This window comes from Rhyacophila brunnea, unplaced genomic scaffold (genome assembly GCF_057557595.1).
Source record: "Rhyacophila brunnea isolate RB1 unplaced genomic scaffold, BYU_Rbru_1.0 scaffold_118, whole genome shotgun sequence".
NCBI classification, from domain to species: Eukaryota; Metazoa; Arthropoda; class Insecta; order Trichoptera; family Rhyacophilidae; genus Rhyacophila; species Rhyacophila brunnea.
Window position 1 is genome coordinate 769,537 of NW_028232772.1, and position 16,463 is coordinate 785,999.

At 33.5% G+C, this 16,463-nt stretch overlaps 3 protein-coding genes across 3 annotated transcripts in view; 1 reads left to right on the forward strand and 2 right to left on the reverse strand.

The window, feature by feature from the left end:
- Positions 1-22: 22 nt before the first annotated feature.
- Positions 23-6,661, reverse strand: LOC147078212 (thioredoxin reductase-like selenoprotein T homolog CG3887). The gene is made up of 3 exons (XM_085960571.1): positions 6,431-6,661; positions 2,829-2,958; positions 23-1,790 (listed from the first exon to the last, which is right to left on the reverse strand). The coding sequence occupies exons 1-3, from the start codon at positions 6,568-6,570 to the stop codon at positions 1,470-1,472; spliced, it is 591 nt and encodes a 196-aa protein (XP_085816697.1). The 5' UTR covers positions 6,571-6,661; the 3' UTR covers positions 23-1,469.
- A 269-nt stretch (positions 6,662-6,930) lies between these two features.
- LOC147078213 (PITH domain-containing protein GA19395-like) lies at positions 6,931-10,649 on the forward strand. The gene is made up of 4 exons (XM_085960569.1): positions 6,931-7,285; positions 7,656-7,777; positions 8,972-9,076; positions 10,229-10,649. The coding sequence occupies exons 1-4, from the start codon at positions 7,100-7,102 to the stop codon at positions 10,437-10,439; spliced, it is 624 nt and encodes a 207-aa protein (XP_085816695.1). The 5' UTR covers positions 6,931-7,099; the 3' UTR covers positions 10,440-10,649.
- Positions 10,650-14,733: 4,084 nt separating this feature from the next.
- Positions 14,734-16,463, reverse strand: part of LOC147078214 (uncharacterized) — a 116,019-nt gene continuing 114,289 nt past the window's right edge. The window contains exon 15 of the mRNA XM_085960572.1: positions 14,734-15,821. Within this exon, the coding sequence (XP_085816698.1) occupies positions 15,611-15,821 (211 nt within the window). The 3' untranslated portion in view covers positions 14,734-15,610. The remainder of the gene's footprint in view (positions 15,822-16,463) is intronic.

Below are 16,463 nucleotides of genomic sequence, written 5' to 3' on the forward strand. Positions count from 1 at the left end.
TTATTTATACAAAAAACACTCCTTCACGGATATTCAAAATAAACTTATTTATTAACTTTTTACACATTAAATGGAAACACAACTTGTTTAAAAAAATCATAGTTGAAATTCGAATACATTGAAATTAGAACGAATACAAATTATTGCTACATATTCAGGTAGCGCTACCTATAATGGATGTAAAGTTATTTTGTTTTGGTGCATTTTCCAATAAATAACAAAATTATATCAATATGGTGAGAGTATAAAAAAAATACCCCTGCCGACTGACCCGATAGTATTTACAAACAGCTGAAATTAAACTATGACAATCACTTACACAAAAGCTAGAATTTTATTTACTAATTTCATTTTGCTCGAGTCTCATTCTTGAAAATACACCATTTGAAAAATTATTACACACATATTATTTAGTTCTCTCTTTTGAAGTGAATCATTTTTTGAGCGGCCAAGTGGGTCACCGAACGTGAGGAAATATTCCCAGATTCGTGATATTAAGCAGTGTTTACGACACGCGAGTCCAACACAGTTTAAATTTTCACATTCAAGACGGCATTTGCACCAGGCCTAATTGACAAGCAGCCAACCCTTTGTTGCATTGCGTGGATCGCATGTATAGGACAAGTCACGGCGCAAACTGTGGCACTGTCTTGTCTCTACAAGCCTTGCCACGTTAATAAATCTGAATAGATACAAATGTTTCACCACTTTTTCTCAAAATCGTGCACTACATCGATATAAAATATAATAACGTTATATTATATACATACATAGGTATTCTTATATTATTAATAAATAACCGAGGCAAAACGTGGCTTTTGTCATTAATTTGGTATTTTTTTACAGAACAAAAATTTTTTCAAGAGAAACAAAAACTGTTTATACAAGTAATGGAGTGGAATATAGAATTGATCATAATTTTTGAAAAATTCTCTTAGAAGTTTACGGGTATACATATATACAATACACATATTAACGACACTGACATATTTGTGTCGGTCTATGAATAAACTAATAATGATTTGTTTGGAATGGCATTAAGTAAAAACATGCTAAATAAATGCTCGGACATTTCTAAAATATGTTGTGTTAGAAAATTTCTCACTCTGACATTTGAAATAAATTATTGAAGACCTATTAGTAATGGTCGATAAACTTAGTTGATTTCGGATCAACTGAAGCCTGCAGAAAAATTGACCCAATCAGTATAATAAATGTAATTAAAGTAATCGACGGGTGGGAAACAATCGAGGGTATTAACAAGTTCAAACGTAGGCCCAATTTTTCAGTCAGTAGCGTAAGTTAAAAGTTTCACATGGACCGAAGCGGAAAATATTAAGTTTCATTTGATTTTCAAATTAAGCATCGCGAAAATAAGATAACTCAAAATGAGCAAAATTCAGAAAGTAATCTTCAAAATGACTATTTGACTTGTGTTTTTTCTCGCAATGATGGTGGAGAGAAAAGTTCTATTTGACGAATCCGGATTGGATCGTTCCGTCGGACGAGAATTGAATGGTGCTGTCAATGATCTGGAAGAGCTCTGGCGGCTGAGGTATCCTGCCTGTCTCCAGTTTCGACCACACCGGCATGTCGTTGAGGGAGATCTCGAAGGCGCCCGACGACACCAGCTGGCCCTCGATGGTATTGCACAGGAAGAAGAGCATGGTGCAGGCATACAGCTTGTTCTCTATGCACCAGCTCCACCAGGAAGGCTGCGGCCGGTAAAATATCGCAAACACGTTCAAACCGCCCAGCACGCACGCGATCAGTAACATTTTCGCGATGCCCTGAGAAATAAATTAACAAGAATACGATTGATTCAGACAATCTCTACCAAATGTAAGATAAACATAATTCTAGTAAAGGGTAAAATAAAGTCACTGTAATGTTTCTTTGCTATTTGATCATTTTAAGCGATGTTGCATATTAACCACTTCACCGCGGAACATTTAATTACCACATTTAAATAACATGCTAATTATATATAATGGCCACCTAACGAAGACACAACAGGTGTGCCGTCAGCGCTGTAAGGATTAATACCATCAATTTACCGAGGGTGTTTGATGGAATTTGAATATAAATTCTACTTAATTGATGTGACTTTTGTACTATTTCTATTTGAATCATTTTTTTTCGCCATCTTCAGGTACTATGTACATCCTCCAATGGTAAATGTACAATTGACACGGATAATAGTTAAGTATTTACTGTATGTATACCAAAAATCCTGTTTATATCCCCGCCTCACAATAAGCATACCAAAATAATGCTTAAAAACTTAGGGCCTTATGCATAAACATAATTTTAGTCAAAAAGTTGGCTTATACCTTAAATGGAATGGAAACAATAACATTCTATAATAATTCCCATTCCATGTATGCATAATCCAACGTATTCATATATGCATATGGCCCTAAATGATTTATAGAAACAGATAAATTAAAATGATATAATATGTAAACAAATTATGCCGATTTATCAAATTTTATTTTGATTACCATTTATTGGAATTGAGTGTTGATCAGCTAATAAAAATTGATATATTGTTCTAATTTAAAAATACAATATGATGGAGAAGAGAAACCAACTTTAAAATCAACTATTTATTCTTGAAACACAAAAATGTCATTTACTACAAATATGATATAACATGTTCGATCCAAAGAAGATCTTATGGGCAGCTTCCACAGAGTGGAGGTTTGTATTAACAGATAACAAACCTCTATTTTATGTTTAATCACAATCGATAATGAAAATACATGAGAATTAATAAAAACAATAAATATCATATTTGTATGTGTATTCGATTAAAGGTTACTTACAATAAATCTTGATAAATACATGTTCAATCCTGGAGGATCGTAGTTGGCGCCGTATACTGAAATTTCAGGATACTTCTGTTGGATGATACCGGCATAGTCATCAAACACTTTTCGGTAACCGCATGAATAACTGTGAAGAATATTATTAATTATTTTCAATGTTAATTTTTGTTGGAATGACATGTTATTATGGTACGTTTACATTTGACACTAATATCGTCATATTTATGTATGACACCATATTCACTTAAGTGTAAACAGTAAGTATATTTGTATCTGCCACTTATTTTGCGTGTGTCGACTCTCACCTGCCACTTATTCAATCTACTTATATACGCAAATGTAAACACAGCGTATTCGACAAGTTCGAACTTGGAGCGATATATCACCGAAGTTGGACCACCGTCTACTTTTATGTCAAGTACCTGACACATTATTCGTAGTTTGACAGGTACCTAGTGAATTGCATATGTATATTTCTAAAACAACGGACAATCAATTATCATAGGTACACCATGAATGTATGCCCAACGTTTACGTTAATAAATGTACTGTAGCGATCTGTCAAAAATCATAGACAATGAGAAATAAATCGGATGTGCCGTGTTCTATGGATTTTGTTCGAAAATAAAATATCGCTTGTTCTCGGCACATACGATTAATTCTGATGCACGCTGTGAAGAAAAAATGCGCTTCAAATGGTATTACCTAATTCATTTTGGCCCACACCTGCACTCGTATTAGGTACGATAATATTATATTGAATATGCAATGACGATCAAGTGCTAGATATCGCAATGTTACTGTTAATCGTTCTTCTACGCATTTCTGAATTGTGTGTCTTGTTTTTTGGCAAAAGGTCCAATCTTGCAAACTAAAGTTCACAAATTGAGTTGGATCTTCGATTTTAAACTCTGACATTAAACGGAAGGCACCTAGTTCTTCTCGTCGCTGAATCCATTCAGACCATTTTTTCCTCCTTTTTGTTGCCAAAAGACTTATAGAAAGATAGAAAATAATAACACTCGCTGCTTTCTTTTTTAACATTCCCATATTAACAACTGACATAACGTTTTTGAGAAGTATACGAAATAAGTGTCCGAATAAGTTACAATACCATATGTAAACACCGCATATATTTATTCCAAATGTTGCCATTAAATAAAGTGTCGAGACTTTATTTCAACGAGAAGTATACGAGCATTTTATGTCAGATCCATGCAGGTGTAAACAGTAAGTGAATTTTTATGTCAGACACATAAAATAAGTATAACGGTATAAGTGTCAGATGTAAACGTACCATTAGAAGTAACAAACACTTTTAGTTTTATCGCGACTTGTTTCCCAAGACTGGTTTCGTACTGATGCACATTATCAATTGGTAATAGAACTTTAAAGACTAACATACATAAACTAATATCAGTGGTGAGGGGTGGAGGTAGGCTGTTAAGACCCGACATAAATAGTGCACACTACACTTTGTCACTCATACTTATTTGTTTTCATTGAACTAAGAATACAATTTATAGATAGTGTCGGCTAGTTTTTAGAAATCAATTAAACCCTGCCTAAACCAAACCATAGTAGTATTGGTATGCTACAGTGGCGAAGGCTCCATAGTGAGCGATTATTTGAAGCCTACTTTCTAAGAAAAATAGATAGAAAGTATTTAAATTTAAATACTTAAATAAAAATATGTGCGGGAACCAAATGAATATATTGTCAGTATAATAATTAATATTTAAAAAAAAAATGTAAATGAGAGCCATCTATCGTCAGAATAATGTAGAATAAATAGATAATAAGTGACAAAACAGCGCCTCTAGCGAAGAATATTGAAATATCGATTCATTCCAGATGAATTCGCCGAGCTTATTGTATGAACTGCGACTCAAAGGCATCGGAATTGTCTTTAAATTAATACATTGTACACATTATACTGCCATTTCTTGTAATCATGGTGACATTCTTAACCGAAAGTCTATAAATATGGTATACTTTTAATATATGTGTAAATAATGATGTTTCTAAGGTTTTATTTTTTGATAGAAATTCGTGGCCCGCCGGGTACCATCATTCTAATACCTCCCAGCATTTAAAGTGGTTGTTATTTCTGGTAACAGCAGTAAAGAACTTTAAAAATGTAAACCTGATAGCTTTCATATTCAAAAAAAAAATAGCAGAGAAAGATTGAGAAGAAAGGTTTATTGGCAGGTCAGAAAAATTTCTTGGTTGTTGTCTCTAATAGATTTAGGGAATTAAATGTTGATGAAAAAACTCATTGCATGCAAACTACAAAATAGATTAGCCCACTGTTATGGAAGAGGTTATCTGATTTGCGGGTCACGGGTTCGAATACCCCACCTGGTACAATGATTATTATACCACGTTTACATGTGGATGAATTTACTGCTGACAGTATGTCTTATCGCAGCCAAACAAGAAAATGCATGAGTATACACGTATGTATTATCGTGCAAGTTGCAAGATTGCATGCATAGATCAAAAAAGTTCAGAAGCTTCTGACTTTTCATGTGATAGTTGGGATTTGGCAGTAGAACGATAGTAGCGAACTTGCCGGAAAAAAACCAACTACACCGCGTCTCACTTACGCTTGAAGAATGATATTAGCGAGACAGTCAGCACTTTTACGTGTAAACGGTTACTATCGTGATAGTTTAAAATACACACAATTGGTGCAAGTAAATCCATGCACGTGTACAGGCGCCATTATTCACATTGTTTTCAATTAATGTGTATTTCGGTTTTGGGAATGGGTTATTGATAATGGTCAACAACCAAACATTGCAAAAATTATGTAAAGATACCTAACTATGTCATAGGTATGAAAATGATGATTTTCTTTTGTTTTGATATCTCAGTAAGTAGGTACTTAACTATTAAAAAAATAAAGTAAGTATTGTTAACAGTAGCTGTTTTAGATACTCGGAGGCCTGAGGCTCTGAGAAGTCTGGAGGCCCCCTAGTGAAAATTTTGCCCATGCGATAAACCGTTATAGTGTTCAAAAAATAGATTCTTTTAATAATATTAAAAGAATCTATTTTTTGAACACTATATATTCATATTATGAATATTGTGCAAAATAAATCTTATTAAGGTTTTAATACTTTATAATGAAGCGACTGCCTCATCTGCTTTATAGAAAACCATCACTGATTGGTTCTGTATCGTGAAAACATGCAAAATATTTGGGGCTTTCAAGTTTCCATATTTTTTTCTCTACAAATTAATATTATCAACCATGATGATTATGGCAGAAAAAATAATTCAACCACGGTACTTAGTAGATGTGCAACCTTTGAACTCTGAAATTTTTGGATAATTCAACATATATGTAGGAGTTCCACGTCACAATAGTTTCTTTTGCAATGTTTGAATTATACGAAAAATGAAGATGTAATGTTTAGTGTGCAGGTTTCGTTTTGGAATACTGTACGATGCTGTAATAAATCATACGAGGAAATAAAACCACAAGTCGCAGTGTATACGACGCAAGCAATAAATTAGACTTAATACGTAAGCAAACATTTCTAGAAACCACTGAAATTTCAGGAGGTTGCACAATTATTATGGGAACTCACCAATACAAGATATTCATGGTGCCTATGCCTCCAACCACATTGTTAACTTCGGAGTACGATTCCGCCGCAACATAAAGAGAGCTTATTACAACTAAAAAACAAATACTCGCAATAACTAAAGGTCTATTGAGCCCCGACATGGTAACGACGCCTGACAGCTAGTTGCTTAGAAAAATGATTGTCGTTTGTTGAAATTGGACATTGGCTGACTTGAGTTGACTCTCGATAATTGGATAAATTTATTGCCATGTCACGATCGTGCGTCGTGTAATCAGTATGTCAATTACCTACCTACCTATTTATTATATAGGGATACTTAATATATATTTAATTAAAATTATTATTTGAAACGTTATTTATTTTAAATGTGTATTGTTTTATTTTTGTGTAAGTAAATAAGTTCATAAAATAATTGCTCAAGTATGCATATTAGCAAGTATTCCTAAATAATAAAAATATTAATATGAATGGCCAAAAAGTAGTGATATTTTCAAACTGTCAGTGTCAGCAGTAAAATTAAAAAGTGAATCTGTTTTCATCGAAATCTGTCAAGTAATTCAAAGTTATTTTTATTCGCTTTATAAAATATTCAAAAACTGCTGAAAATAATTAAGCACGTTGTGTTCGTATTTATAATTTCAATTTTCCCACATACGATATAAAGTTGCGATGCCTCATCACCACGGCCACAGTTGCGAAGGCGATCTTAATCATGATGAGACCCCAGAAACTGGCATACAATACAGTTTATATGAAAAAATAAATTTTGAAAATTTGGAATGCCTGAATGAATCCGAGGAGAATGCTGGCAGACAAATCTTTAAGCCGTGGGAAGAGAGACTAAATTTTGACAAGGTTTGCTATATTAAAAATAAATAAATACCTAATAGAAATGCCAATGTACATTAGGTACCTAATTAATATTCGGATTAAAAATATATTAGGTAGTTAGCAGTGTTTCCATCTTTTTCTATGCTGATTATAGTACAAATGCGTAAAAATTATGGTATTTCTGAAAAATATATAGTACAGGAACATTTTTCGTCTTGAATCCTTTAAAATTATAGTACCTATTTTGGTATATTTGGCGTAAAATTATAGTATTTTACATTTTTCGCAGAATTAAAATTATAGTATTGTACTATAATTATAGTACGGTTGGCATCACTGGTAGTTAGTTTGCTTGCAGTTAGCTGTTTTATCATTTTTATATTATTCATTTTAGGTTGTGGAAAGTGATGCTGATGAAGAATTACTGTTTAATATTCCATTCACAGCCAATATTAAACTGAAAGGCATCATCGTAATTGGCGAAGATTCTGATTCTCATCCTGCTTCTTTAAGAATGTAAGAAATTTTATATGCTCCATAGTATTATATTTGGTAATTTGGTAATTTGGTAATAAAACATGAAAAAAGCCTGCAAGTCACATTTTTATATGTAGAAATAACAATTAATATATTATGTTATACCAATTTATGAAAATTAAATACGATTTGTCAATGATAGCCTCAAACGCAATAATGGCTGACAGCGGTAGGTGGATTCACCATAGGCAATTGTGCCCCAGTGGAGCCAACTTGGAGGAGAATAATTATTGGATTGTAGAAACGGTATTTTTGAGGAAAAAAAGAGTTGTCCGAAACCATTAGTTTATAAAACAAAAATGAACAAACCCTATTGCAACGCAAAAGCAAATAAAAACCTATATTGCAAAGCCCACTGCAAACAGCTTTCAGGTTATGTTAGATTTTGGTTTGGTTTTAGATCCATTTTGTTGCTGCCTCTCACTTTGGATTTGACGCTCGTGGTTTATATAGCTGCCTAATCATGATGAAGTATCCGTGCATGTGGTACAGTAACTTTCTGAAAAGGTTCAATGCCTACTGTCTGGTTCATATTTTTGACAGCGAATTACATTACATAAATTATTGGTATGGAATATAACCATTGTGATTTCAACATAAAAAATGTGACTTATGTGCTTTTTTTCTTGATTTTCTTGACGACATGCGGACAAAGCGACATTATACACTGAAGAGAACTATTATGAGATTTTTCAATTATTCTGATTTAATCAATTTTGTTCAAGAGGGGTCTTTAAATATTTTCTCGGGCTACCGAGCGCAGTACATCACTGCTGTAGCATATTGCCATACTCTCACCTGAAGGCTGAAATTATATTGACCGGGGTAGTGTATAATCTCATAACAAATGCTGTCGTCCTGTAAGCATTCATTAGTCATGTGACTTCTGTTCACGCTGTTGGATTTGGAAAAAAAAAAGCGCATGGGCACAAATCCTAGGGGACGCAAGTTCGAATCCCGCTGGGTGTGACATTTTTCTCAAAAAGATTTTTTCCAATGGTTGTATATTTCGCTGAGCTGTTTTCAAATTATGTATATAAAAATACATTGTAGCGAAAAACTGACTAGGATCAATGGTAAGGGGATCAAGGGTAGGTCCTTCAGCCAGTGAAACAGCCTCTAGTGATGATAATATTCATGAAAAAGCATTTTTCATGCATACTTTTGTTTCAGATTTAAAAATAGACCCAACATGACATTTGACGATGCAGCAATAACTCCTGATCAACAATTTGAAATGCAAAGAGACACCACAGGAACCCTAGAATACTCCACAAAGTAAGAACAACAAAGCTGACTAAAAAAATCGGTACAGTTCGGTTATGAGGAATACAGCGGCAAACACATTTTGAAAATACCCGATTTACTGGATTATTTGTTAGGTTAACCCAACCAAGCCTAACCTAACCTAAACTAACCCAAACTAACAAATAATTCAGTAAATCAGGTATTTTCAAAATTTGTTTTCCGCTGTATTCCTCATAACCGAACTGTACCAAATAATCTTCCATAAAAATATATTCGTAGTTTATATTGCAAGACATAATTTATAGCTGTGCACAATTTTGGATATTTGATCCCTTCCCCCATTCCCACAATAGATCTCAAATTACACCATATTATTGAACTTCACTAAAAAAATTGATTATTGTATTTTTATAAAGTAACAACTATAACTCGAGCAATGTTGGTGCTAGTGTTGCCGGTGTATTGTGAGATATTAGTTCTCCAAACCACCATACGTTGAGTTATAGTTATTGGTCTCTAATCATAATTTTCCAGTAGGTACGTATTTCCTCTTTATCAGATTTTACTTTTGGCGCAAGCTTTAACTATAATTGATTGAGGTGTGACCTCTTATTAGTTTTGAAAGCCACTATATTTTAAAGGTATAAAAAGATACGTTTTGTATTTTGATTTATGGTAGAACACTTAATTATGAACATTTCACATTAATGCCGTGAAATATTAATCTATTTGTATCGAATACAATAATATACAGTCGAACTTGCTTATTACGAGGAAGATGGGACCGACTGAATTTGCTCGTTATAAGCGTTACTCGTTATATCAGAGAAAAGGTATTTTTAAATGAGCAGTCACATAACACAAAAAGTCGCAATTCAAACAAAAATACTAACTTAACTAGTGTCATAAACGTAATCCGATCAGGGAGGATCATATTGCTTAGGGTCGAAATGTTTTTAAACGATCAACACATTAACAGTTTTAAGAAAATTTTGGATGATATTTTAGCTCGGTATAACCGATAAGTAGCTCGTTATAAAAGTGAATAAATGTATGGAGAAAATTATAAACTAAAATATCAACGAATGTTTCCTCGTTAAATCTGAGGTCTCACTATATCCGTGATCGTAATAAACGAGTTCGACTGTATTACATAATATTATGTTGTGTTTTGATTTTCAGAATAGTTACTTTTTCATCCGTGACGCATTTGACACTTCACTTCCCGAAGAATTTTGGCTCTGAAACAACAAGGATCTATTACATTGGTCTCAGAGGAGAATTCAGCCCGGCCCACAGACATGGCGTGACGATCTGTACTTACGAAACTAAACCAAACGTGTCCGATCATAAAACGGATGCCTTCGATAAAGTATCAAAAGAAATTCAATGACACCCGTGTGAAAATTTGTATGATAAAATACAGAACTGATGAAACTAAAATAAAAAAGCAAGAAACTCTACAGTGAACGATAAAAATGCTGGACTTTTGATTTATTTGACGATGAGTGATTTTAGGAAATTAATATCGTCTTTACCGTTCTGATTTTATTACTGAATATTTTGTAAATAAATCACATCTTTTATTATTTTTTTTATGGATTACCTATTTATTTTATTCCTGGCATTACTTATGAAATATGATATCAGCACAAATCAATGACATATTAAATGGACAACATGAAAGTCATTCACAGATGTATAGGTAGATGTCACGTGACCATATGACGTATCCGTTTCCATTATGCGATACAAGCTTCGAGAATTTATAGTAATATAACCTTTATTGTAATGGCGTATTAGTGTCATGACTGATTGCGTTAGAAACAGATTCTTGGTTACTTACGACTTCTCGGAGATTAGACGCAAGTGAGCCCAGCGAATCACAGGCGACTGACTGTCCAATGGTTCCTGTCATTCAATTGCATTGAATAAACATTCATCAATATCTTAAAATGGCATTTTATAAATAATAAATAATACTAACACATGAAAAGTGATATCCCATCTTTCTTGGAGTGTTTAGTAGATTTTTTTACAATTTTTAACTAGGCACATTGGCATTTTGTAACACAATAATAACGGTGGAGTCGAAACCTGACAGTCAGAAATTTTGTATGGGCAGACCCAGCGGTATCGCCAGACCGCTTGCAAGCAGAATGTTCATTTGAGCGTAGGATACCGATATTAAAATATGAATTTCGCCATCCGGCAGACCCCGACACAAAGTGAGTGTCATTTTATTTTCTAGATGCTTCGTCCATATTAATGTCATTGGCACAAATAGATGCCTCTAGTTTACAGCATAAATTCGTGGTCTTTCGACTACATTTTAGCATAATGCATAATTTAATTGATTGCTTCGCGAATATCATGTTTCAGTTGTTGAATTGTTATCAGCTTATTTGTGTTAATGACACGGCCAATTGATGTCACCAAATTTTGATAGTAATAGAATAGTAATAAAGGATTATTAGAGAACAAGGCCACATTTACAGAATGTTGAAAAGTTATGTAGAATTTACAATAATTATTATATTATATTTAACTTAGTCGGTTTATTCTACTTGGTCACCAGTATTAGTACTTGTATAAGTTCAATCCTCAGCATCTCAATTATTAGTGAGGCTTAATCATAAGAGATACAATATTTTTTTATGAACTCGAAAAAAAAATTGGAATAAGAACTAACATATAACGGGCATTCTGGCAATGCAGCCTTTCTACAGAATTAATATCAATTTTACAGGAAAGCCAAAAAAACTGAAGTAAATATTTATTTTCTAAATAAGCTGAAGGTTTTTTATTATTTCTAGAATATTAAATACACATAATATGGATTTTTTTCGTTAATAGTTGTGAGTGTCCTCTAAACTCCAACTCCAAATTCATTGGCAGACTCCGTTCTTGAATCTTGAAAAGTCACTTTCGAGTCATTACCTGGAGTCGTGACCGAATTAGAATAAATCCTATTTTTGGGCGTGACCATATCGAAGATTACCGAGAATGTATGAAAATATCTGAATTAACCTTAAGCTTCCAAGTAGACGCATGTGGCTTGTCATGACGTTTGACATAACAACACAAATTTAATGTTTACATAACGTAATGAAGGATGGCTGACTTTATTCATTATTTTAACTGAGAATAATACAAACAAAGTAAATGCAATTAACAACTACTCATTACTTGTCTAAATGTCATCTCCTATTAATTGGCATTTAACAATATAATGAGTTAAGACTGTTTAGTGTTGCCACCAACAGATATTTTTTGCTTGACTTATTAGGTAATAATTGTTATAACTATAGATCTACTAGTAATAAAGTTGTCCAGTGAGTGACGGCGCCACATGCTAACAGTTGACATATCATTCAATACTTTTTATACTATGATGAGCTTAGTTCTAAATTTGAACACCCAACAATTTATGATGGTACCTATATAGCAACTGAGTATATATTATGAACCATTCTTCTTCTTCTTCCACCCTGTCACGTCCTAACATTGGGGCATAGGGCAAGCACAAGTTGGCACCACTTCCCTCAGTCCATCGCCAATTCCTGCGCCTCCCGCCATGTCAGACCTGCAGCACGTAGGTCGCTTTTATAGCACCGCTGCAGGGTGAGGGAAGGCCGGCCACGGCGACGGAACCCTTGAGGCTGTGCCACAAGGGTACGAAGTGCCGCACTCTTTGGCGGCATCCGAAATACGCGTCCCAGCCACGTAAATCGTCTCTTCGTGACAACTTCAATCACCGAAGGCTGTTGTGTCTGCACCAATTGACCAACTGGACCAATCTAATCAAGCGTAAACACGATCGAGTTGATCGCTGGTATTTAAAGTCTACAATTTTATTGTTCACGGCGATCATTCAATCCGGTTGAGTTTGCGTGACTGCTGGTGTAATTAAACATTAAGACGAATTTGTTTTCTCTTGTAGGGCACACGACTATTAGATGTACATTATGGCATTGATTGTAAATTATTAATTTTGACAAAAATGTCAGACATGACATAATATTGTCTGAATGCCTGCAATATGGAGCCTGTATAAATTGTACTGTATTTAAAATACATATTTAAATGTTTGATTACAATAAACAATACCTTTATATAGGTTAAACAGATGTGCTGTGTTTTTTTCTTTATCATGACCAATACACCATAAACAGATAACGAGACACCATTTGCACATCAGTATGAAAAAGAGAACCAGTAATATTTACCAATCGATGCGCAAATAGAAACGACGAAACTCATGCATAAATGATAGACTGCATTGTATGAAAAATAGCAGCAAATACTATAATATAATGTAATTATATAATTGCATAGGTCGGTCCTTAGGCTTTATGCATCAAACATAATATTATCGCACTGACCTCACCAGGAGGCAGAGGAAGCCGCGTGCGCGAACCTCTCATTTTGGTTGATTTACAATGCTTGAGACCACTGTAGCAAAAGAATACCTCATTTGATCGGAGCAATTCTGGTATCAATCTGTGCGTAAAAAGCCAAGCTAAGTAATACAGTAACAAACAATTTCTTTGCGACCCACAAAAATGGCTGTACCAAATAAAAAATAAAAACTTGGTGGAGCTAACTAGTAGTAATTCTGGCAGACAGTGAAAATGGATAACCGTTCAGTTATGGGGAATATATCAAAGAAGCATGGTTAAAATGCTCCCACGATCTATTTTAAAACAAGAAAAAACTATTCAAAGAATAAAGGATATGTCTTCGGCTAGAAACACGTTGAGTGATAGAATCTCAAGTACTCAATTGCAATTTTTAAACTTTTTTTTATAGAATTCTTAAAAACTACTTTTCATTTTTTTTCTATAAAAAATTGTTCGGCACGTCAGACAGTTGAAAAATAAATTTTGGTAAATTTTGTCACGCGTACGTAAAAAGGTTTGCCAACCATGGCTTAATATGATTTATATTTTAATATTGAGACATTTGTTTTTGTAGACTGAACACACATAAGCTTTGCAATTTTATTATTATAAAGACATTTTGTATGTTTTAAAAACTTTATTTATCCATAAATACATACTGGTATCAAACATTATTTATTTTATCAACAATACGCACATACTTTGTACATAAATATGGTTCTTTCAATAAAAATATAAGATTATATTTTCTAATATGGCAGTGTAGAATTTTATTATTCTAAAGATGATCATAATAATATTTAAATGAAGGGTATATACACACCTTAGAAACGGAAAAATTGTTAAAAACGGTATTTTACTGGTATGAATTATTAGTCATGAGTAATTTCATAAAATAGCTGAGATTTCTATGTTACGCTAATCTAAAAGAAGGCAACAAGCACCGATGTGAAGGCTAAATAATAATTATATTTTTTCAAAGTAAAATGCCGCAGAGACATGCAATTATTATAAAAATATAAAATGTAAGTGACTATGGTTTCGTAAACTGTAGGGTAACTAATAATATAAGTACTATTATGTACAAATTAGAAAATATATTAATCCCATCTGTGGGAGAACTATTAAAATTACCTAATGACTTACGCATAGTTTAGCAGAAAATTGTTTTTTTTTTATTTTGTATCAAGGATGCAGTGATTAATTTTTTTGTTTATGATTTATCACAAATTTTTCTTTTATAAGTAATGGATATCATTTATGAATCAATGATTGCAACGAGTGTTAAATTTTCTTATTAAACTTTAATGTTCAGATTGCTAACAATAACATATATTTAAATTATAATTAAAAGTAATTCTAAAATTATTTTTTATACGACGATGGTTGCAGACAGATGGAACCGTAAAATAAAGGCAAATTAATTTAATACGGAAATTTTTGTGACTTTAAAGGGGACGACCATGGAATAATAATTGAGTCGCTTAGTCGCTAAACCCACTGTGGAAGTTTTTTTGAGTTTTAAGTAAATCACGAAAAACTGTGCATTTACGATGATGTTGATGCTTGTAGGTAGTGGTAATGTTTGTATGCTAAAAAACATGGCTTGAATCGCGACGTCTGATTGGTCGGCTATGTAGAGCGGTTTTAGTAATCTGTTATTTATCCTAGAATGGATTTGGCGGCTCAAATCAATATTCATTTTAATTTTTTGACGAAACAGAGCGGAATTTAAAACTCTCACCTCGATAGGCTGGTAGACATATCGATATAGCACATAAGTACATTCAAAACTAATTTTAATACAGGCGGGTTTGACGATTAAGCGACTCAATTGTAAAAGAAGCATGTAAAACAATATGACCTTAAAATCGTAATATTATTTTTATTAATGACAAATTTAATATTGATTTACAGTTAAGAGAGACAAGATTTTTTGTAAATAAGTTGACTCGATCTTAATAATGTGTACGCTAACATTATAAAAGTGTAAACTCTTAAAGAGTATTGTCATTAAAACATCTGTTAATTAAAATTGCAATTTGTCATCATGCTATAAATAAAGTCTCATCCATATTTTGCGATATTTCAATAAGATCCCCTACAAAATCGAAGTTCTGAGTATTGAGTGTATCATTTGATTGAATGGTGGAAAGTCTGTCTAGTTGCGGTATCTTCGTGTTGGTGATGAAGGGGCGACGGGTCGGGGCGATGGCCTGACTCGTCTTCCGCCGTACTGGCGTGGTCTGGCCTGTCGTACGGGCAGTCGCGCCGGTCTTCTGATTTCACCGGCTTCCGGCAGAGTCAGAACTCCTCGCGGCGGGATGGACGCCACTGCGATGGCAGGCCTGCTACGAATGCAAACCGAACACCTGCAAATTAAAAATTACTTATAATTATTTACAAGTTTCATACTAAACGTCATTAGTGTTATCAAATGGATAAATACTTGTAAACGATGCCAATACCCTTCCTGAATATACCGCGTTAGAAGAAGATGATGTCAGTAAATTTAATGCTGAAGTTATGATTATACCGCTGTCGTGTAGTCCAGATCACTAAATTTGCTAATCTGCATTAATTTCTATTCATCATTAACAATTTTGGAATCAGCAGTTCGATTTTCAAAGCGAATGATTGTAGGGGTGCTTGTTTGTATTGGTAGTAAATTCATTATTTTTCTTTTGTTATTGGTAGTGGAAAAGTAAATGGCGGCTTGCGTTATGGCTTGAAGTCTGTTGCTTTGTTTACATAACATACATACGCATTTCTCAGTGTTTTACATGATAATTCGTATTATAAATAATGGCAATGTATTGCTTTTGGCTGCTTACATAAAATTGATAAGGGAGTATCTTTCCACAGGAACTAAATTTTATTTTTAAATGTCTGCTCTGATATGGCAATACAGTCCTCGACTTACGTGAATTCGTACTTAACTGATTTTTGAAAATATGCTTTTTTGCTGCAGTTTATTTCTCTGCGCCTGCGTCTACATAATATAATAATATTAT

Bases quoted from the DNA above. Each gene is read 5' to 3' on its own strand.
- LOC147078212 (XM_085960571.1), bottom strand. From the start codon at position 6,570: ATGTCGGGGCTCAATAGACCTTTAGTTATTGCGAGTATTTGTTTTTTA. The intron at 2,959-6,430 runs GTGAGTTCCCAT...TATTCTTCACAG, and splicing joins ACCATGAATATCTTGTATTG to TTATTCATGCGGTTACCGAA. The intron at 1,791-2,828 runs GTAAGTAACCTT...TTTATTTCTCAG, and splicing joins TGTATTTATCAAGATTTATT to GGCATCGCGAAAATGTTACT.
- LOC147078213 (XM_085960569.1), top strand. From the start codon at position 7,100: ATGCCTCATCACCACGGCCACAGTTGCGAAGGCGATCTTAATCATGAT. The intron at 7,286-7,655 runs GTTTGCTATATT...TATTCATTTTAG, and splicing joins AGAGACTAAATTTTGACAAG to GTTGTGGAAAGTGATGCTGA. The intron at 7,778-8,971 runs GTAAGAAATTTT...CTTTTGTTTCAG, and splicing joins CATCCTGCTTCTTTAAGAAT to ATTTAAAAATAGACCCAACA.